This window comes from Tachypleus tridentatus, chromosome 4, assembly GCF_004210375.1.
Source record: "Tachypleus tridentatus isolate NWPU-2018 chromosome 4, ASM421037v1, whole genome shotgun sequence".
Taxonomy (NCBI): domain Eukaryota; kingdom Metazoa; phylum Arthropoda; class Merostomata; order Xiphosura; family Limulidae; genus Tachypleus; species Tachypleus tridentatus.
In genome coordinates this window covers 65,074,387-65,097,877 of record NC_134828.1, presented here as the reverse complement: position 1 = coordinate 65,097,877, position 23,491 = coordinate 65,074,387, and the positions used below count along the sequence as shown (strand labels likewise).

General features: G+C 30.0%; 1 protein-coding gene and 1 long non-coding RNA gene across 6 annotated transcripts in view; one reads left to right on the top strand and one right to left on the bottom strand.

The window, feature by feature from the left end:
- The window catches only part of LOC143249314 (uncharacterized), a 33,879-nt gene extending 29,074 nt beyond the window's left edge, over positions 1 to 4,805 (top strand). Inside the window, exon 4 of the long non-coding RNA XR_013027716.1 lies at positions 402 to 4,805. This is a non-coding gene — a long non-coding RNA (uncharacterized LOC143249314). The remainder of the gene's footprint in view (positions 1 to 401) is intronic.
- LOC143249311 (multiple PDZ domain protein-like) overlaps positions 1 to 23,491 on the bottom strand; it is a 182,131-nt gene that overhangs the window by 129,367 nt on the left and 29,273 nt on the right. For all 5 annotated transcript variants that reach the window (XR_013027714.1, XM_076498929.1, XM_076498932.1 and 2 more), the window contains exons 8-14: positions 21,906 to 22,041; positions 20,952 to 21,095; positions 20,081 to 20,160; positions 18,052 to 18,225; positions 17,214 to 17,690; positions 15,683 to 15,919; positions 6,599 to 6,700 (exon numbers count right to left, since the gene is read on the bottom strand). Coding sequence is in view for 4 of the 5 variants with exons in the window: in XM_076498929.1 (XP_076355044.1) it covers positions 6,599 to 6,700; positions 15,683 to 15,919; positions 17,214 to 17,690; positions 18,052 to 18,225; positions 20,081 to 20,160; positions 20,952 to 21,095; positions 21,906 to 22,041 (1,350 nt within the window). In the remaining variant the exon portion in view is untranslated. The remainder of the gene's footprint in view (positions 1 to 6,598; positions 6,701 to 15,682; positions 15,920 to 17,213; positions 17,691 to 18,051; positions 18,226 to 20,080; positions 20,161 to 20,951; positions 21,096 to 21,905; positions 22,042 to 23,491) is intronic.

Below are 23,491 nucleotides of genomic sequence, written 5' to 3'. Positions count from 1 at the left end.
AGGGGATACTTCTTGAAACCTTTATTTTTGCGTTCTTCGTTTAGTAAACCATAAGAACTTCTGAGACAATGTGACACTCATGATCAGAGTGGATATTTGCACAAAATTCTCTACATTATTAAAAACGCGCTATTACATTGAATAGAAAGCAACAGCGTTTTGCTCTAAAACAGAATTTGATGCAACCTAATTACTAAATAAACAGAACACGCGACTTTGCAATTAACAAAATGAAAAGGTTATTGGGGCAAAATTTTATTGCTTGCATGCTAATGAACATAATTTGTTCAAGAAAGTATTTAAATAATTCAGAAATAGACATAAATCTCATTTTGGTGATCGGTTAAAAGCGTTTTTATATTTATTTTTGGTTAATATATGCGTATTTTTTTTCTTTTCAGTAACATCACACAAGCTACTCTCTTTAGGAAAAACTCGTGCTGATGAGAAATCGTTGGGTGTGGTGCTTTAATCAATCGTGGTCATGCACAGATATAGTGAACAGAAGGAAAAAAAATATCACCTTTTGTTTTCACGCTTCGGATAGTCTTTGGTAGATAAGCCCACTTTTCACGCTGTCTGGTTATATATAATCAATCTCGTATAAATTCACACGAGAGACTATCAGGTTTCTTACGTGGAATTGTTCAAGACAAAACGAGAGTATTTGGAACTGGAAAAAGTTGGGGTTCTGGCGGGTGTAACCTTAGACCAGGTTTCAGAAGTGACTACCAGGTCCTTATTAACAAGTTACTCAGACCTGTGTAATCGGGTTTACTGTGTTATAGCTAGTAATGTGTTATTTATGCTGGACATTTTGGTGATTAACCGAAACTTTGTTGTTGTAGTACAATCACATCGACTGAGAGTGCTGTCATTCCGTATGTGGTAACCAAGTGAAATTAATATTCTAATCATTATTTCTCAGTAAAAACGATTGAATAATCCAATGAAAGAACAGTTGAAACGAAAAGCAACTTACTCAATCTAACATTTATTTTGAATAAATAATCCGTGAAATGGACGCAGATTACTGCAAAACGGCAGTATGAGGGCTAGGAACAGGGTGACATACAAATATATTCTTATACTTGGCGATTATACAAAATATAACCCGAGATCCTAAAAATAAGTTATATAAAATTTACAAACCCAGAAGGATATCGCTTTCTTCCAGATAACATTATAATAACCTTTCAAAATACAAGTGGTGGATTTTAAATTAAAATTATTGTAAGTGTACGGTGAGAAGTCCATAACGACAGCACTGTCGCCTTATTTTAATCGAAATTGAAACGTGATTCATTTTTAGTATCTTTTTAGTTTTTTTTCTACTAAGGTTTGGTTTGCTTTATCCCTAGAATACAAACGCATACAAGTAAATACACCACTGTTTACTATTTAATATGAATGTCAAATACCTCTCGTAATGAACACGCATATATCTTTTTATACGAACAAAAAGCACCAAGTCATTTCTTACATCTACTATACATTTTAACATCACTTCATCCTCTAACAACTTTCCTATAACCAGTATTCTGATACTTTTCCACTGCTAACTGCGAAACAGACATGCCGAGAAAATTAATTACAGTATTATACAAACTTATAAATGACAAGTGGCAGTTGACTAACGAAAGGGTATCAAGATAAGGAATACATTTCGTTATGTAATTATGTATATAACTATTAGATGTATGTTTCAGTTTTGAGCTATTAAGTTCATAACCATTTATGTAATTTGGGTACACATATCACACACATTAGTAAACGCAACGCCATCGCTTGACTTAAACGAATAATCTAACAGAACAATACTTTGCAGTCAGATAATACTGATGGGACATAACAACTTTCAATACCAAATATATTTTAAAAAAAGCTTTAGAAAAAACAAATTTTAATTGTCAAATTATTTGTGGGGCAAATGCTCAACTTGCCACAATTGTCCCGGTACCCTTGTTATAGAAATTGAAGTTAAATTTTAGTTGAAATAAATATATATTGATTACTGAATTTCGCGCACAGACACTCGAGGGATATCTGAGCCAGCCATTTCTAATTTTGAAATGATAACGAATAGTGGGGTCTGGCCTTCGTAATATAATGTTCCCAAGGCAAGCATATTTGGTGACAGAATTCAAACAAGTGATACCTGGATTGCAAGTTGAGCGCCCTAACCATTAGGTCATACCAGGTTATAAATATACTGTATTGTCCAGATTAATATCCCTCGGGAACTTGCAAACTGCAAAAGGAAAGGAGCGCTAATTAGAGACTTACTGGGTCATATATCATCTCCATTATAAACAAATATATTTACAAGTGGTAGCAAACATCGCCTATTTATTTCTTTGTTATAAAATCAGTGCCCATTATCGCAGTAACCATTCTGTTACAGTGTCATCAAAGACCTATCAAGCAGTCCTGAAACGTACCGGATATCCTCTTTTGATCAGCACATCTCAACAGTCTTTGAAGTTTGGCGATAAGAGGCGGAAAATTGTAGCCTAAGTGACATTTATCAGTTACCAGTATTGATTGCCGATCTCTGCGACTTGGGGAGGGATAATTAGGGGCAATACAATATATCAAAGAAACATTTTTATTTTCTAAATGTAAATTTAACAGGCACATTGCTGCCTGCATCTCACTGCTCAACACTCTCACTCTTGGCACTGTTCGTCCAACCTGGCCTGTTTGCCTTCTGTAACACAGCTTTTATTAACGTTTGTAATATGATTTTCAAGTCCAAACACCCCTGACACTTCCTGTATAAAGTTATAACACCTTTAAATTGCAGTATTAACCTTTACTCCTTTAAGGCCTAATCTTAATTCTGCTAGCGGGGCTGAAGAGAAACGAGTTTTTGAGCATCCCTGCCAAAACTGATAAGATATGTCTAAACGAAACTAACATTTAATTTTGTTTGTTGAATATCTTTTCTAGTCTTCCCTACCTTTAAACTGACAGACTACAGGAAAGACAGCTCTTGGCTTATTTCTTGTCAGACTGAACAACGAGATTTGACCATCGCTCTTACAAAGTACCCACGGCTACTAAAATACGGAACGTAAATATTATTTTTTATAGTAACAGTTCACGAACCATGGAACGTCAGCTTCATTCTAAATGGCCTTCATATACCGTAGGAGACAACCTTCAGTAGGCCCGGCATGGCCTAGCGCGTAAGGCGTGCGACTCGTAATCCGATGGTCGCGGGTTCGGGCCCGCGTCGCGCGAAACATGCTTGCCCTCCCAGCCGTGGGGGTGTATAATGTGACGGTCAATCCCACTATTCGTTGGTAAAAGAGTAGCCCAAGAGTTGGCGGTGGGTGGTGATGACTAGTTGCCTTCCCTCTAGTCTTACACTGCTAAATTAGGGACGGCTAGCACAGATAGCCCTCGAGTAGCTTTGTGCGAAATTCCCAAACAAACAAACAAACAAACAAAAAGACAACCTTCAGAGTTAACAGTAAGCTTTTCATTTGTATGTTTTAAGAAGTAGAAATACGTTATTTACACATTAATAACAAATATTCATTTTATTTGTACACTTTTAAATATTTTCCGCTATTCGTATACTATTACTTACAATACCAGTAGTTTTATTTAACTCAGATTGTAACAGAAAAAAATTTTTTTTCGAAAGTGTACCCACGGGACATGAGTTTACTAAGATCACATTGTAACTTTATATTCTAGTCATCGTAGTCAAACCCTTTTCTCCTTTCATATCTCTTATAACTAAGTTTTGTCACTTACAGGGCCAGATTAGAAGGGGCTAGAGCAAATGAGTGCATTTCCAATGCGAGAACTATAAAAAGTTAATGTGTCATTGCAAAACATATGCTTGCATATCCTGCGATTTTAATAGTTTATGTTTGTTTTTAATTTCGCACAAAGTTACACAAGGGCTATCTGTGCTAGCCGTCCCTAATTTAGTAGTGTAAGACTAGAGGGAAGACAGCTAGTCATCACCACCCACCGCCAACTCTTTTACCAATGAATAGTGGGATGGACCGTCACATGAACGCTAAACCCACTTGGCCATGCCGGCACTTACGGTTTTTTTTTTATAAGAAACATTACGTTTCTTATAGACCTATTACTTTGTAATTTTTAAATTACTTGCTCTTCCAACTTGTACTTCCATAAATGTTTGCTCGGTCATTTAACAAGAAAAAAAAAGAAAAAATCGTTGTCATAACTTTATATTCATTGCAAATATTAGAATTATTATTTTGTATATTATTTACTCCTCGCTTGCGTTTGTGTATTTCGAAAACCGTAGTTAATATATAGTACTGAATTGTATTTAACCCCTTTTTCTTTTATGAATTATAATTTTGTGGACACCCCCCTACAAAATGTGTCTCAGGTCACCCAAGTCTTTAATCTGGCAATATTCGGTCGCGTGATTTATTTTAACATACAAAATTATATAAAACCGTCAACAGTTTCATTGTCCTTTTGAGCTTAGAATGAATCTGAAAAGGCTACATTAGTTCTTTCCAACATGCACATATCTCAAACATTGACGTTTTTCCGTCTACAATATTTTCAGTAAATTTCACCTTCTTCATGTTTCTACAACTGTAAAACTTACATTATATGACCACGTTTTCTTAAACAAACAAGCATACATGCAAACAAACAAAGTATCTCTTACAATATTCTGGCTATTGAGACAGGCTAAAACAAACCATTTTCAATAAAAATGCATATTATAAACACTTGTTAAACTTTTAAACAAGACAAAACGCTATGTGTGTAGTTCATTCATAAATCTTTACTGTTCGTTACAGGAATTTCAAGTTAGAAGCCTACATATAATATTTTCTTACTTGAAATAGGCTGAAGAACCGAAGATGCCAAACAAACGTGATTTTTTAAAACACAAATTAACTTTCAAAATAATCAATATTGTTTCTGAGAATTGTACAGAATTGTTAAGTATGATATTTACTACAGAATTAACTCATGGCTTATGACCAAATTTAGATGTTAGTTAATAAGTTTATCTGACACTAAAATTTTCTGAAGCATACAAATGCTTGTCTCATTTGAATAAAAACAGTTCTGCAGATATTTATTTGGATTAGTAAATGTTGCTAATATTTAGTTAAGTGTGAACATCTGTGATGCTGAGGACACTTCAGTCAACACCATGTTGAATCCAAATGTAACAATTCCAGGGTGAGTTTGATGAAAAAAGAAGTATTTTTTGATGCATACAAAAAACAAATCAATTTAATCTAAATTTGACCTAAATACTTATATTTCACATATGTGCACTAAGAACCTCAGTGCATAATACCTTTTGCTAATTTACACATAGCTATTTCACAAAACAAGAATGTTCTTTCATATCTGCTTTAGATATAAAGGTATTTGCAAAAACAAACCTAAAAAATCAAGAAATATTTTTGACCACTTCATTCTAACAAAATATGTAATAATAAGTTTGTATAGTTCTATAATTTTGAAATCATTAAAAAAATAATAATATTTATTATATTCTACATTAAGTTCCACATTTTGTTTGTCTACCATAGGTGGATTTTATGTTAGTGTATTTTCTCTAGGAATATCAAGAGAGAGGACATTAACTGGTAGGTAGTGAGTTGCTTATTCTTCCACAGTTTGTTAAAACACCTAAACCATTTAGTACAAAACTCCAAGAACAGTCATGCAGTCTGTGGAAACAGTATTGTATTATTAATGTAAATCTTAAAATGTTTAATATTTCTCCATTTATATAGTATCATTAATGTTTCTCATTACTTACCAGTACTTGTCATTGCCTGATTATTGGTGTTTTTGTTAAAATCAACAAAATTAAAGTGACATATTTAAAGCATCTCGTTTACATGTTTTGCAACATGTAACCTCAAATCTAGAACATTACTCTGGATTTACAGCTGAGCTCAAGACACCTTGAAACTTTACCAATGAAACAAATTTGAATAAACATAAAATACTCACATAAAAAATTTTTTTTTCATAAATATGTTTTTTATATTATCATATGATACAGGAGTTAAAATGTTAAAAAACCTACAGTTTTGCAAAAGGACTTCCTTACTTAAATTGGTTAAGTTCCACACATACACAATAATTCTATTGGTTTTAATATTTATTCGTTATTAGAATTACTAAATGTTCTTAGTCTGGACTATTTCATGGTTTTGTTATTGGTCTTTAGCAAACTCTAAATGAAGATTCCTTGATACAGAGAATTAATTTATTAAACTCTAGCATGAGGAACAAGTAAAACAAAATAAATCAACAACTAAAGGCTTTAATTTTTTTTTCATATAAAATGTTAATCCTTTTTATTCCTGCTCTTTGAAGACAAAATTCAAAAACAAACAAATTTCAATCTTGCAGGATCTTACTAAGTTTACCAAGGAAAATACAAAAAAAGAAATCCATAGTTGTTGACCTTTCACTGTTAGAATAATGTAAGCAAACAAACCAAGGAGAAAATGTTTTCTCTAACATTCACTTAAGATACCACTAAAGTAGTAGTACATGAACAAATAGCATCTGTTCATCATAATGATATTCAAGAAACATCAAGCTGTCTTACCTGATCAGAAGAGCCAAGCATCTCATGAGATGTAAGATAAGGAAGATCTAGTGATGCTTTTCGAGGATGATCCATAACTCTGCCTGATTCGTCCAAACTTTCCTAGAGGACACAATTTTTATTAGTTGTATTTCTCTATAATGTTTTTAATGTTTCAAATATAAGTTCTAAAAACCATTTGAAAACTCAATATAACTTAAAATGACAATAGTCACTATAAATTCACATATAAGTAGATTAAAAAAAGTAAAGTCTCAGTGTGTAATAAATACCTGACTTATAATTGGAAGCCACTCTTTAATCAATTCAACTATGTGTAACAGATGTGCAAAGATCTTTATAATTGTTTAAAGTTTGTAAACAAATTGCATCGTGTGGGTACAATCTGTAAAAAGACGATATACATTTCTAGTATTAATGTAAAAGATTTAATTAGATAATTATTTTACAAAGTTAATTTTAATTCTGGGAAACCATAAATGCATGTACAAAGCACTAATTGCTATAAATAATTGACTTTATTGATGTTCTGTCATTTATGTCAAGTCTGCATTTAAATGAATAAATTAAATTCAGAAAAAAAAATCTATGTTACTGGTGAATACAGTATTATGTTTTCATGTTATTTTCTTCACTAAAATGTGAATTTCAGTGAAGAAAATAAAATGTGGAAGCTTAATCTACTCTTTGATTCACTACTACTGCTGCAACAGATTAGTTTTACTAAATCCATGGCTCCTCAGCACTATTGGGAAGAATGAACCAAATATGTTAAGTATGTCTCATACAGAGATGAAGCTAAGCAATTTATTATCCAAACACCTGAGTGTTTAGGTTATTAGTGGTGGTTAAAGGACTACACATCTGAACCAAACAAAGTCCTTATATTTTCCTCTCTGAAGTTTTCTACAGTTAAAGCAAAAAAATATCAAAATCTTTATATATTAAAAATAATTCTTGTAGGCATGACATTTTATAAAATAAATCAATAACTGTATGACTTTCAGTCAATAATCATAATTGTTCTAGTAGAACTAAGTTCATACTTTACAATAGTAACAAGTATGATAAAAACAAGCACTGTAAATCCAAATTTATAAACAAAAAAAAATCTAAAATTTATCTAAATATCACCTTCTCAAATATCCAAAATGAAAGTGCATTTTTTTGTAGAAACCTAAATTGCTAAACTGTTCCTTCATAAACCATCATGCAGGTATAAGCCCTAATATATAACTTCTGTTCACTCCAACTAAAAGTATTCAATCTATTTTTTATAACCATAATTTCAATGCTACTCAAGAATAAAGAAACATAACTTTTTAACAACAAAATTAACAATCTTTCTGTATTTTGTAAGTTACAACCACTGCACATCATATAATTATGAAAAATTTTATATCCATTGAAACAGATAATATATTGAATTATGTTTCACCTTTTAATTCATACAATACATATGTATATGATCTTTATGAAATAGTCATCAGTGTTATAATTTTTCTTTGTTTTTATAGCTCTCTAGACTTTATCTTTTAGTTAATAGCAAAAATATAATAAGGTAAATAAAAATCACATATTATATGTTAAAATGAACTTCATTTATTTTTATTCTTCATCTTGTCTTAATATAATCATGTATAATTAAAAAAGTATATGTGCATTTGCATAATCTGATTCTAAAACTAAAGTATAACACTTAATATGCAAGTTTTACTACTGGTGAAATACGAATACTGACCCAAGTAATTATTGTAAAGATTTTAGAGTAACTAAAGTCTTCTAAAGAGATCTTCACAGTGACCAATAAACCACAAGCTTAGTCAGAAATATATATAATAAATGACCAACAAAACTTAATAAGACACCTAGTCAATTTTCTTTTTTATAAATTATTCTTTAAGACTGAAAAAAGAAAATTATTCATAAATGCACTATAACACGAAATTTAAACAGGAATCCAACTATAATATTATCTTTTATTTAGTTAACATGAACAACATATGAAAAAAATTTTTTTAAAATGTAATAACCTCAAATTCTACTCTGTGTTATTAATTTCTTGAGGATTAAACTGTCAAATCAGAAATTTTTCACAAGAAGCTGGAAAGCTAACTGTGGTGCATCATTTTATCTCTTTTATGTTTATAACACAAGCTAATAACTCCTTTCAAGAAAATTAAACAATAGTAACTTTGTTACAAATGTGAACAGTTGCCTATGACATTTTAATTATTGTTAATATTTGCATAGACAAAAGTTTTATCCAACAGTTTATTACCACACTATCTGATTAACAGCGATTTCATGTGTGTGTTACAACAAAATTTTAACTACTTATGTAAAGACTGATAAGAACTTTAAAACAACAATTTATCTACTATTGTTTTAGTGTTTTTATTTAAGGCCACTTCCTAACATAAACAATCGTGTTTCAAAATCAATTTTATGAGATGACAAATGAGGTTATTTTTATGAACACACTAGCATGCATAATACTTGTGCACCCATACAAAAGTGTTTTTGTTTTAGAGCAAAACCACATTAGGTTATCTGCTGTGTCCACTGTGGAGAATCAATGCAGAATTTTAGTGTTGCAAGTCCATAACTTGCTGTTGTCTAACCAGGCCAAAGAAAAATGACTGCATAGCTAAGATTGAAATATTTTACAATATGTATATATGAGGATTATCTCACTTATCATGAAATTTAATTACAACAGAACATTTGATTAATGAATCATAATTACTGTATAAAAAGATCTTGCCATGTAGAAGTAATCTAAGAAGTAAAGAGTAATACAGAGATTCATTATTATTTCATTTTTAGTATAATCAGATAACAAAAATGATCAAAACATTTTCTTCAACAAGACTGCTTTAACACCCATCACAAAACTACAGTTTCATGCATGTCTTTATCGTAAGGAAAATGGAAAACGACTTTCTCATATATGTAAGCATATTTTTTGTCATAAAAAAGCCATAGTTATACCTAAGAACTTAAGTAAATGTTAATGATAATTAAGCTTGTATACAGACCACTTTTTATACCATTATTCCTGTTTTTCTAATGATCTGTATAAACACCCAGAACAAAAACTCAGGAAAAAGCAACTTAAAAATGTTATTTATTATCAGCAACAGATTAATATCTCTCTTTAACCACAATTAAGAAGATATTAGCAAAAAACAAGCAATAGATCCATATTATAATCAGCCAAGATGTTTTGTATTTTAGAATAAAGCAATTCATAGAAACAGGGTGCCATACATAACTGTATTATCGACTGTTACAATGCATCTTTTGGAACAAAATAATTTCCAAATTATATACTACTAAAAGTTACATTAAATAAATTTGTTCACCTGCTGACATGCTTAGCTTTTTAAGCTAGCATTTTGCACTAACAACCTTGTAGACTTTGCTCAAAACTGGAATTCTCAGCTGGTCATAACATGGATGTTGTAAAAAAAAGAAAAAAAAGCTTTTTGTGTAATTATCTTTTTTGAAGACTATTATCATAGTCTACCATAAACCTCTATTCAAAATCATCTCTCTCAGCTGTTGTCAAAAAAGTTCAATTAACTGTTACAACAAACCTTGATTTTTACAATATATACAGTAGGCTAGTGTCTTCTCTGACTGCACACTGACATACAGTAGAAAACAAGTTTATTTGGTTATTATAGGTTATCTTTATTACACCATAACCAACACTACAATAAAAGATAGATAAAAAACTTAGAAACATTTAAATTACAGTTTCCACCATCTATTCTTGTTCAGAACTCTAATTATCCTCCAAATCATCTTAAATGCTTCTATTTTTCAGGACAATGCAAAAAATGATAAATTGTGTTATAACAAATAAATAACTGTTAAACATTATTGTATATTACTAGTGTAAAAAATTACTTCAGTAGTTCTTACTTTGTCAGATATTTGTCAACTTAAACAAGTGGTTCCAATTTTCATTACGTAGAGTTACATTAAACACCAAACCAAGTCTAGCCATTCTAGCAATGTTCACCAAGATTTCAAGAAAATAATACGAATATAAAATAATTACAAACTTTACTGTGTACATTTGGAAGCTGTCAATATTACATATCATTAAGATTCTTCTTTGTGCTTCTCACAGTTTATCACATTAATTTCTAAATTTTAAAGCAACTAGCTGTTATATATATATATTTTTTAATTTCCAAACCCTTAAATATTAAGTAAAAGTGATGGGAACATTTACATTTGCAACTTTTGTAAAATATTACATGTGTTAAGCACTGGTAAATTTAAATTTGTATTTACAATATCCATAAATGTCAACTTTTAATACAATTTGGATACACACACTAAATGGCATACAATTCCAGAAATTGTTGTAATAGACATTGATGGTACAAACCAACAAAAAATTTCATAATGTAGCCATAATCATAAGTACTGACACATAAAAAAGTCTCAGTCCCAAATTATGACTGATAATTCTATACTTTTAGGAAAGCTATATAAACCTAGCTATTGAAAAAGTAGTCTGAAAAGAAAGACTACATTACTGGTACTGGGACTACTAGAACACCTAAATGAAGAGTTAAAAACTTAAAAATGTTAAGTATAAGAACACAAAACTCTAGTTCACTTTAAAAGCTTTTGGGAGTACTTTTCTATTTTTAATGCAAAATTTAAGATAAGCTTGTCAACTGTAGTTCTGTAAATCTTAATATACCACAAAGCAATTTAGTTTGTATTTCACAATGTATATTTTCATTTTAGGCTTCAAAATGTTGAAATAGTTAATAGAAGGACAGACAAGAGCCAGGGAAATTAGGACGTTATGAAAGGCTTTATTGCAATACCAATACAAGGTGTTCATGATACGAAGGATATACAAAAATACACATACAACAGTAACACATGTGGTGAGGACCTATATTAGAAATATAAATACTTGACTCTAGGAAGTTGATGTGTATAATTATCATCATAAACAACCTCATTTAGTAATTAATAAAAATTTCCACATATTTTCTCAGGCAGCAGACTAGAGAAGAAAAAAGTAACGAATGTACAAAAATGAGAAAAAATTATCTTCATACATTTAAAGAAGATAATTAATTTTGATACAGTATAATCCATTCCTTTTCTATTAGATTTACAATTTTTTCAACAGGTTTTGAATACAAGAATTGAAACAAAAATTAGTTATTTAAAATAGTTTTGCAAAAAAAGTTACACATATCAAATATAAAATAAAAAAGTCTAAAAAAGCACTGAAAAAAACACAATCCCTAAATAACAAACATATAAGAAAAAATAAAAATACCTATAATCTGACAAATTTATTGATTCCTTTCCCTTTAATTTTTATATAATTTTTACAAGAGCAAACATAATAAACCAAATTCCAAGAATACCCAAAAACATAAATTCTACTCACTCTCAAAAGCAATGATAAAGTGCAATGTATAAATGATACATACTGGAAATTGTATTTTACTTACCAGGCACAAGTAAGAGTGCTAAAAAATTCACATACCCTCTAACACGTACTCATCATAAAGTCTGAATACAGTTGTTGTTGTTGTTTTTTAAAGGTTAAGGCATAAGAAAATATATTGATGTTCATTTATTCATTAAAATATCTCAGCTTACAGGCAATTTTTGAAATCCATTCATAAATAAGAGAATAGGACGATTTAAACATTTCTTAAAAACCTTCAACATTTTCTTTTTGATATGAAAAGTTAACCCAGTTATTCAATACTGGGCAAAATGAGGAACTAGCATAGTCAAAAAGATGACTGAAATGATACCACAATAAATTTTTACATTTAAACACACAAAAATAAGAACAAAATTATAATACAAAAGTACTTTTTTCTAATATCTAAATAGACAAAATGTAAAATGCTATTCCACTTCAAAATAAAGTATTTTTTTACCTACGAGATTCTTAAATGATTTTAATAAACTTCTTGCCTGAAACATCAATGCAGTCAGTTAACTATTACTTTGTAGCAGGTTTGCTAATAAAAGTACACCTAGTAAAAAAAACTATTTTTAAACAAAGACATCAAAAGAAAGAATTTAAATTCAATTTTCTTAAAAGGTTTAAAGTATTTTAGTACTTGCTAACTAATAATGTTTCTTGCCTTATTTAACTGTTTATTATTTATCTATACTTTTCCCTCCAACTATACTGTATGAAATAAAGCAACCTTTGAAAATTAAGCAATAATATATATATATATATATATTTACCATGTAAAAGTTGTAGCATTTTTCTTTTGGTGGACAAAAACAATTATAATACTGATGACATGTTAAAGGTGTCTAAAAACACATCAATTTTTATTTCCAGACTTTCAGACAGTGCTACTACTTTTATTATTAAATCCATTAAAATGGAAAGTTATGATACTTTACTGTATAAATAATGTTTCATAACTATATAAAATAAAATAATATCTTAAGTCATTTTAAATCACTTCTTGTAAAATTCTAACATGCAACTTAGTGGGCTACAGTTCTAAAAATATCTCATTGTTAAATTCAGCCAACACACATGATTTACAAGCTCTTTATTTAGTTCTATTAGAACTGTATCCAGTTTTTATGTTATGGGATGAAAGTTAAATAAAGCTCACAACCACCTCATATGCATGTTTGTTTAACATTTTATGTTCATTACATGTACAATATGCATTGTATGTTTCCCTTCACAACAGTACATACAGAAGAACATACAAATGAAACAAATAATTGGTATGCACTTGAATTTTAAAATAATGATGTACATATTTAGAACAGTTGATAAACTGGATGAAAGCACTGATAAACAGAGAAGTGAGACTGATTTGTAGAAGTTCTTATGACAAATATTAAACATCACTTAAGTCAATAACAAAAGCAGACATGAGAGATTAGACTTAGAAACATTCAAAATAAATGTTTAATAATCAGTAATAAAATAAAAGTGTATTGTTTATAGTACAACAAATCAAATCAAACTGTCAAGGTTAATTCTTTACCTTAATAAATTGTTGTATCAGGTTTATAATTTGCTTCAATACAAAAATAAATTTAAATTAAAGATTATTCAGAACATACAACTATCTAGCTTTACATACTTTATACTTCCTCATAGTTTACTTTAAAATTTTACTTTGATGAAGTAGCTAAATTTAATGGAAAACTAAAAATTATCTCCTAACAAAGCAAGTGTAGAAGCTAAAATCCTGAGTTGGGAAGGGGTGAGGGGCTTTAAAGGATAACCTTTAGAAACCCAGGTCAAATACTGTTTTCTTTTTTGAAATTAAATCTAAATAATACAACATTTAAATATCTTTCTAACTAATATAAGATTTTTATTATTTTTTTACATGCTCAGCTCAATTATAATTTTGAGTTTTTATTAATCTTTTCACTCAATTACCTGATTTTTTCACTAGTTTCACAAATGAATTGCAATATCCCCTCTCTTTCTTCCAATTTAATAAGCTCTTGCTACATAATTTACAATCAGTTAAATGGAATTCATTGTATCATAAATGTAAGAAACCCTTAATATAAAATGTTAAAGGCTTAAAGTTGACTCACATGTACAAAACTTCTACAACAAAATATTAAATTGAAGTCTTTGGTTTAATGTTGAATAGTTTTATAAAAGCTTAGCAATGAATTAATAATCTTTAAAAATAATTTATCAAACTAATCCAATTGATTAAACAAAAATTAAGATTACTTACGATGTGGAAGAACGTACTTAAAAAGATTACGATTAACACATTTAAAAAATGCTGAACAAATTATTCTTATTAATATGTTGGGACCAACGTGGCTTGATGTTAATAAAGCATTACAAAGTCCTCTTAATAACTTTATAAGGATGAATATGATGTGAATAGAATTAAAAACTGTCTTAAGAATGATTAAACTGCAAGCATAGGAAAAATTCTTCTCCAAAAAAAAAAGTGTAAAAAACTATATGTATAGAAGTACATGACTAGCAAAAGAAAATGTTTAAGTATGAATCCTGTACCAAAGTTAATATAAAAACACCCAGCCACACATACAACAGTAAAAACACACATTAATCACACAGCTAAAAAAAAAAAGATTAAAGCTACACATCATTCAGAACTGCTTTTAAAATAGGATATACACATATAAACAAACAGCACCCCAAAGCATGCAGTGCTGTGTGTGTGTGCATATACACACAATCAACACTGATTAGTGCTTAAATTTCAATGTGTCCAGAAAATAGTAAGTTAACAATTTATTTGATGAATGTGTATATTAATTTTCTCTTTCAGAATATTACCAGCCATGCATTTTTCATATATTGATAAAGCTTTCATTAATTAAATAACTTTAATGATAATTGGTGAATTCAAATGTGTGACATACAAAACAAGAAGCTAAACAGAAATACACATTCAATCTTCTACACAACACAAAAGTAATATGTGCAGTTAAATCTAATATTGATTTGGCTAAATAAAATTAAAAAAATCATATTTCTTTCTTCCAAATTAACATAAAATATTTGTGTATCAACACAGAATAACTGCATGATTTAAAGCTATTTCAATGACAAAGTAAATTGACAATAAACATAAGTCTTTAAATATTACCCCATCCATTAGATCTACTTAGGTACCAAGTACAGACAAAGATATATCAGCTGATAAAACTGACAACTAGAGTACAGTTCCCTACCTATTTATGAAGAACCAAACATCTCTAAAAAGTCATTAATATCAGTTTGAGCACACCTTTACTGACTTACAGTATGACACATTAGCTGTTCTCTCTTAGAAATGATCTGATGATTGTAGGTTGGTTCTATCAAAATGCCATTGCCCTACAGATAGATAGATATTAGTTGGTATTTCTAGAAATTCACAATCAGTGATAGTAAGTGGCTTCCAATCTAAACCCTTTTAATCATCAAACTACAAGTGGATACAACGGTAGAAATTTCTAGAAGCTTTCCGACTTGACCAGTGATGGTACAGATGTGTTTGAATCCATTCCCCTCCCCCCACCCACCCGAGAGACAAAAGGGTCACTCACCTGGTTTCCCTGGCTGCTCTCGGGCAGGGGGAGGGGCTTGGCAACGCTAATGCGCACTACTCCCTTGGGTGCTCCTTTCAAGGCTTGTACAGCTGTGTCCAAACTAGCATTCTCTAAGTTTATATCGTTGACACTCAATAATCGATCACCAGGGATGAGTCTTCCATCTTGCTGAGCCACACCTCCTGGGACTAAACTACGGATTACAATCACCGTCTCATTTGGATTCATAGGATCCTATGAGATAATTAAAATATAACTATTGGGTGGTCATTATTATTTACATATAGACATATTAGTATAAAGTAACACACTACTACATGTACTATAAAACACTGCATCGGTGTTAGAAGCTCTTCCACTCTTCCAAGAAACATATAATCCTCCACTATAGTTAATATTTTAAAACATGATTCACACTTAGAAACTCTGTAGTCTTACAAGGTATTTTATACATTAAAACTTTGAAATATTACATTATTACAATTTAATCTCTTAAAATAATGTAATATGTTCCACAGAACTTTGTAACAGTTTATAGGGTACATTTTTTATATTTAAATTGTAAATTAAATGTCTGTAAAGTACAATACAGGAGAAATGATAAAACCTATATTGAATCCTTATTTTAATTTTAGAGAGGTCGAAATATTCATTCACTATTAACCACTTTTGAACACATAATTCTAGTTTACTGTGTTAATTTGATATTGATAATTTCATAGAGCTAGCTCACTTTCCATTACTGGACTAGCATATGGGATAATGTTTACTTTATCAAATTTTCAGATTCTAGTTATAACTTACAACTCAGTGCAACCTATTCACCATTAGATATTAAACTTCTTTCCACTCTATATTGTTAGGCCTTATGACAAACATAACCTTCATTTCAAATGTAATTATCAGTCTTACAGCCTGTACTGTAAATAACTAATTTAAACTAAGTTATACATAGGTTGTAAAATGCTAATAATTAGTAACATTTTATATTTTATATCAGTTTAGTTTAGCAATAATTACAATTTTCAGCTTGCTTGGGATCTGAAGTTAGCTATTAATTTGTGTTCATGAATCAAAAAACATTAATCATTGCATAAAACTACACTAAAGTAGTTGCTATTTTTTAAAAACACACAATAAGGCAGAGTAATTTATAAGGTTTTTTTTAGCTATAATACTTAAAACCAATTCTTTCACTGACATGATGTGAAAACATTTAAGTGTTCCTTTCTCATGATAATTTTATTCAAAAGAAGACAAGCATTATACTTTTATCTAATGTATATTATGGAACAATTTAATTTATTACAAAGAAATGCAACTACTGTATTATTCACAAGCTACTTGCTTCCCATATCTTTATTCATTCATTTACATTTTACTCAATTTTAATTTCAATTTACATGTTTTTAAACCAAAACAAGCTGAGTTTATGACATAAATAAGACAAGACTTTCAGAATAAAAACAACACTAAATTTTTAATGATAGTTTGTTTTATTAATGTGGATTGCAACACCAAAGTTTACCTGATAGTCCAAGATACTGAAGCCCAATCCTCTATCTCCCTTAACTAACTCTATGATTTGAGGTTCACTGGTCCACATGGCCAACCCAGTGAGTGGCTCCAGTGATCTTGATCGAACTTTGCTAAATGATGATTCTAGTGTGATTGCTGAAGCTGTGGAAGCACCAACAGCTAATGATCCATCTGATTTAGCTTTGACTAGTCTCTCAGACAGTGGAGTCAATGAAGTGAGGCTACCACTCAGATGTTGGGACGGAGAGTCCATCGTCATACTTGGGGTCATGGTTTCTGTGTAATCTCGATTTAATGCACTGACCTGAAGAACCAAAGGATCACTAACACTGCTAGACAGAGGCAAAAGATCATCTGTTTCAGAAGGAAGGCATCTAGCACAAACCATACGAACATGAACTGGAAGCTCTTTTAATATAGCAACAACTTGAACATAACTAAGTCCCAAAAGTTTCTGACCATTCACCTAATAAGAAACCAATGAATACATTCATAAAATCTCATAAACTAAATACCATTAGAAACTTTTTAATAATTTGTTTCATTCAAAAATGTTAAGTGTTTTTGTAGTCTCCTTCATTAACTCAAAACATAAAATTCATATTTATCTATAATACTGAATTCAATCGATTTTCAGAGGTCACTTCACAATGCAAGCAACTTTACATTCAAGATAAATTTGGTATTAACAATATTATATAACTGCAATGCAATCCATTTAAGAAAAGAAAGGTAAACACAATGTGATTAAAACTGATACAAAAACTAACTTTAAAGAAAACCTGTAAATTATTAATGTGAAAAAATTCCAAAAATGACTGACTCACTTCTAAAAGCTCATCACCACTCTGAAGTTTTCCATTTAAACCAACAGGGCCATCACTGAGAATAGAACGTATATAATGATGTGGTCTGATCTCTTTTCCTTCTTCAACATCAACAGTACCCTCCAAGCTGATCCCTAGACCACCCCCAGGATGAAACTTTGACAACTGAGCAACCTGGAGTTAAGAAATAAGCACTTGCATCAGGTGGAGAGTTACTTCATGAATAATTTTAAACTATACAATAAGTATGCAATTAATAATATATTGTTAATATCCATATTTTAGATCAATAAAAGCTAAAATCTCAAACATACTGCAGTAATTACAGCTTTTGACCAGACCTCATAGTAGATGTTTTGAGCACACATTTTCCATAATGCAGCACAAATGCTTACTACTTTTGTTTCAGTTTTTTTGCATTCAGTGCATTATACACTCACATTAAAGAAGCACAATATTAACAAAATGCATTAAAATAGCTTTAGCAAATGCAAACAGAAAGCTAATAAAGCACATCATATTTATCCATATTACTGAATTCAACATCTTTCCAGAGGCTGCTTCACAATGCAAGCAGCTTAAAAATTCAAAACAAATTTGGTATTAACAATATTATGTAACTGCAATGCAATCTATATAAGATGAACCTGTACTGTTTGCCATGTGCACCACACTGCATATGCAATAAATTTTACATTTAAAAAACTCTTGTACACATCCTAATAGATTTATTGGACATGGCCTAAAATCTACTTTTTCTTGACTATAAAGAAGTCTTATTTAATTCAAAATTTATGCCACAAAATAATTGTGATACAATATGGTAATATGATCATAGATATTTGTTTATAAACCTTTAGCTAACTTCCCTTTTCAAATACATTTTTCTTCTTTTAATTATGATTTATCCTAGATTTGCTTATTTTATAATCTGTATCTTTTTTGTTTCACACCAATAGTTAATTGATTTCCACAATAACTTTATGTTGCACACCTGTCTTTATGTCACTGTATATATTTTTTGTTTTAATGTAAACAAATGAATATTTGTGACCTTTTTACATACTCTCTACTGGTCTATAGTATATACTTAAAAAGTCCATAGTCTGTTACACATTGTGAGTTTATAGTAGTGTAAGAAGATGTGCTAGAAGCAAAATGTTGAGTGATGTAAACAAACTCTTGTTCGGGAGCTTATGATAATTTTTACATCGTACTTTGGCAACTTCTGTTGGTAATTTGAAACTAATGGAGTCTTATGGTGTACTCTGCTCTGATGTGAGCTTATAAATTAGTGAAGGGGATGGATCTTTATGAAACATCTGTTCATAATTTCTAAAATAAGTGCAGAAGTAACTTTTATAACCAAGATATATTAAAATAGTTTTCATAATATACTTGTTACTGTACTACAACATTTATTTCAGTAAAGTGAGATAGTACAAGATATCACAAGTCCTGTAATTACATTGTTGCTATGAATGTGTGCTAAACTCATCTTTTAGGTAAACAGTTATGGGTAATTCTTAACTGCACAGTCTTTGTCAAGCAGTAGTTCTTATTTCATTTTAAAATGCAGACTTTTCTAAACCAAAAAAAAATCCAAGTTGAAAATGTTCAATGGTTATGATACTTTAGTTTGAGATATGCGTGTTTAAGATATGGTGAGGTTTATGAAAAGATACAAAATGTGCTGAAATTATTACAATCACTCGTTTATGTGAAATAAATAATAACATTTTAATATATTGTATTTTCTAAACTAAAATACATAAAATAAATGTTATTGTGTTTGTTTGCTTGTTTTTAATATAAGCTCTGTGCTCTGCCCACCATTGGTATCAAAACACAATTTCTAGTGTTTAAGTCTGAAGACATACCACTGTGCCACTAGGGGGTCATTGCTGTGTTAAAGACAGTTTAATCAATGTTTCCAAAAATCAGTAATTTGATGGTATAAAAATGATTATCTAATGTAATTATTAAGATGATCCACACAAATAAATGACATAAGCTTAAAAAGACATACCACAATATCAAAACCAGGACCCATAATTTTATTCCATTTGGCTTTAATGACTGCTTCTGTGCCTGCATCCAAAGATCCAGCTAAACAATAAAGTTACATATTGTGAATAAAGAAAACAATATATTAAGCTATGGTAGTTATGAGTGATTTATGAAAGTGTGTTACTTATCTAAACATTATCATACACAAGATATCAATATCTTTTCTAGTTTCATTCAAGTTTGCTCTCAAACTCTTTTATTACGGTAATAATCAGAAAATTATAGTAATAATGCAATCTTTTACATCAACTTATAACCAGCTATATAGGAAGCAGAAGTGTCATCTGTGTATCTGCTTCTCATGCCCACTTTTTATCAGATCTCAACCAAACTTGGCATGTGCCCTTAGGGTGGGTGTGGAGCCTGTGTCTTTCATTGAATAGATATAAAAACAAACCAGTAAAGAGTTATTTTCAAAGGTAACATAACTAACCATACTAAAAAAGTTTGGATGTATTTCATCTTCTTAAAAGAAAAATCAAAATTTTCATGAAGCCATATTTTATTGTTTTTCAGAATTTTAGTGCATGCTGGAAGGACGTAGAAATTTTGACAATAAATACAGAAAAAAAAAAGACCTCAATAAAGTTAATCACAGCTATTTATATTTATATTACAATGTTAAATGTTATTTCATATGAACACCAAAGTGCATTTCCCACCAAAACACATACAAACATTAAATTTAAACAAGCTGAATTTGTAAACAATTTTAAAGCTTGCATTTTTCAATGTAACTTAAATCCTAGACAACTGTAATTCAATTAAACAAACTTGATTGCAGAATTTAGAAAACATAAACAGTTTGGAACAAAATGGCAGATACTTACTGTAGTCATCGTTGATAAGAATACTGATGTCACCTATATCTACTTCTGAATTTATAGCACTAATTACTTCATAAGGTGAGGAATTTGAGTATTGTGTAATGACAGGAGCTGGGGGAGGCACAGGGGTGCTAAGTTCTCCACTAGCTGGAAGATAAGATAAAACAAACCACTTATACATCTCACAAACATCTACGAATATAATTTATTATACCTAAAGGAGTTACTGGAACAAACCAAGCTTAGACAAATAATATAATCAAATTGTTAAAGAATTACAATTAATTCCCCCCCTCCAAAAAAAAAAACAACAACTGATGAAATATTTATTATATGAGCTTAAAAGCAACCAAGCATGGACTTAATTAACATTTAATCAAGAGAACGATTATTGTAACTAGATGACTAATGTACACTGAAAATGGATATTGACACAAAACAACAAATAGTATTCAAAAAATAAACAAGGGTCATTATATGGAAAGAAATAAGGATAAGTTCACTTTTCTTAAAAGCATGTAAAATATAATAAAATAATATGTCACAAAATCACAGAATTGATAGCTTACATGCTTTTAGAGAGTGGTCCTTTCAGACGTGTTCACATTAAGAAGTCTTTTTTTTTTACTAGCATAAAATTAGAGATCTTTCAACAAAAATTACAAAAGCTTCACAACAAATAGTATCATTTCAATGAATCACAAGTTTAAGCTACAATCTACTGAGAACTGAGAATCATCTCTACTACCACCACTTCAAAACCAAAAACAATAAGTACATCCATGAGAATGCTGAAAACAATTTTAGGATGAAATACATTAAAAGATACTGAAATTTAATCAAAACAAAACACTAATAATATAATCATAAAAAACATCTCATGAAACATTACACAATATATAAGCCAAATAAGAGTTGACAAAATGAAGTAGTATTTGTTTGTATACTATCCCTTACCCACAGCCTGCTGTATTTCTTCATACTTTGCACCTCGCAGGTAACGAGCCAGCCTGAGCTTTACTACTTTTCCTGTGTTACGTAACACTTCAACGGCCTGGTGATTAGTATAGCCATGAAGGGGACGTCCATCCACCTGATGGTACAAAAGAAAAGCAGCAAAATTAGCCATATCTATTTTCACAGTACAAAATATTCCAATAATCAGTGATGTCAAGAAACCCACTTGTTGAGAAATTTATATGCAAAAACGGCTCGTTTGGGTTGAGAAAATATTTTACATAGAAGAGCGAACAACGTTTCGACCTTCTTCGGTCATCGTCAGGTTCATCGTGAAGCCAAACGAGCCGTTTTTGCATATAAAAATATTCCAAGTCCCCACTAAAAACTTACAACTAAACAATAAGACTTTCAAGATATCACTAATAAGTCCAAGTGAAAGTTAGAAATGAATTTTCTAAATATATATAAACAAAAACATTCATATTTTCAATACTAACTTTCTCATTTATATACTACTGACAAAGCTGTTTAAATCTGAAAGAAAAAGGCTTCTCAGTTTAATTTTGTAAAGTAGTAGCATCTTATAATTTATAAACTTCAAAATTATAGGACATTCTGTCTACAACAAACAGTTTGCAAACATACCATACACTATAACTAAAATACCAGAACATGAGCCTACAAGTAGTTATCTTTGCACTGGACTGAACTACAATTATTATATATATTGGAACTACATCTGTACTATGAGCTAAAACATTTTATTTCTGGACACATATGGAATCTTTGATATCAACAAAACTGTAGTAAGCAGATGAGGTCAACATTAACATGGAATACAACTTAAGGTGTCACATCGACAACGTAATTTTAAAACCACTACATGTAATGTACTTTTCTCCACAAGTGGTTTATATTTACTCTTAGGACTGCAGGTAAAGTACTAGAACCTGAACTTATTAGAACAATTATTCAACAGAGCACAGTGCATTTCATGATTTTGTACAGTTACAGTCAAAATGTAATTGAAATTATTTTATTATCAATGTATATGAATAAACTAAACATCAAAATGTAGTTTATAATACAACTATTCATATTACATAACCTTTAATTTCTTATTTATAAAAGGAGATTTAAAAAAAATTATCAGTCTTCACTTGTCTGTATCGTATGACATTTATTCATACTGAAAATTCTGATTTTCTTTTATCCCAATATAACTTCATAACTTTCTATGGAATTCCTCCCTTATGCAATATAAATACTAAAGTTAAACTGTCAATTTGTAGTAGCAAAGTGTTTTGGTTTACAGAAATGAAAGATGCATACTACATCCCTCACAGACCATCCTGCTTTCAAAAATTGTATAAATTCTCTCTGACATTTGCTGTTGGATTATTTGTAATCAACAGAAAGGCAAGATTTCAATTTACTGATAGTTTTGGAGCCTCAAGCTCTTCTATTAGAAAGGTGTCACAGTCACCATTAAAGCTTTGTTTGATTGGGTGTGGTAATTAGTTAAGCCATTTCTAACTTAGACAGCCAAGTAAATTATAGTAGTTTTAGCACATTAATAATTT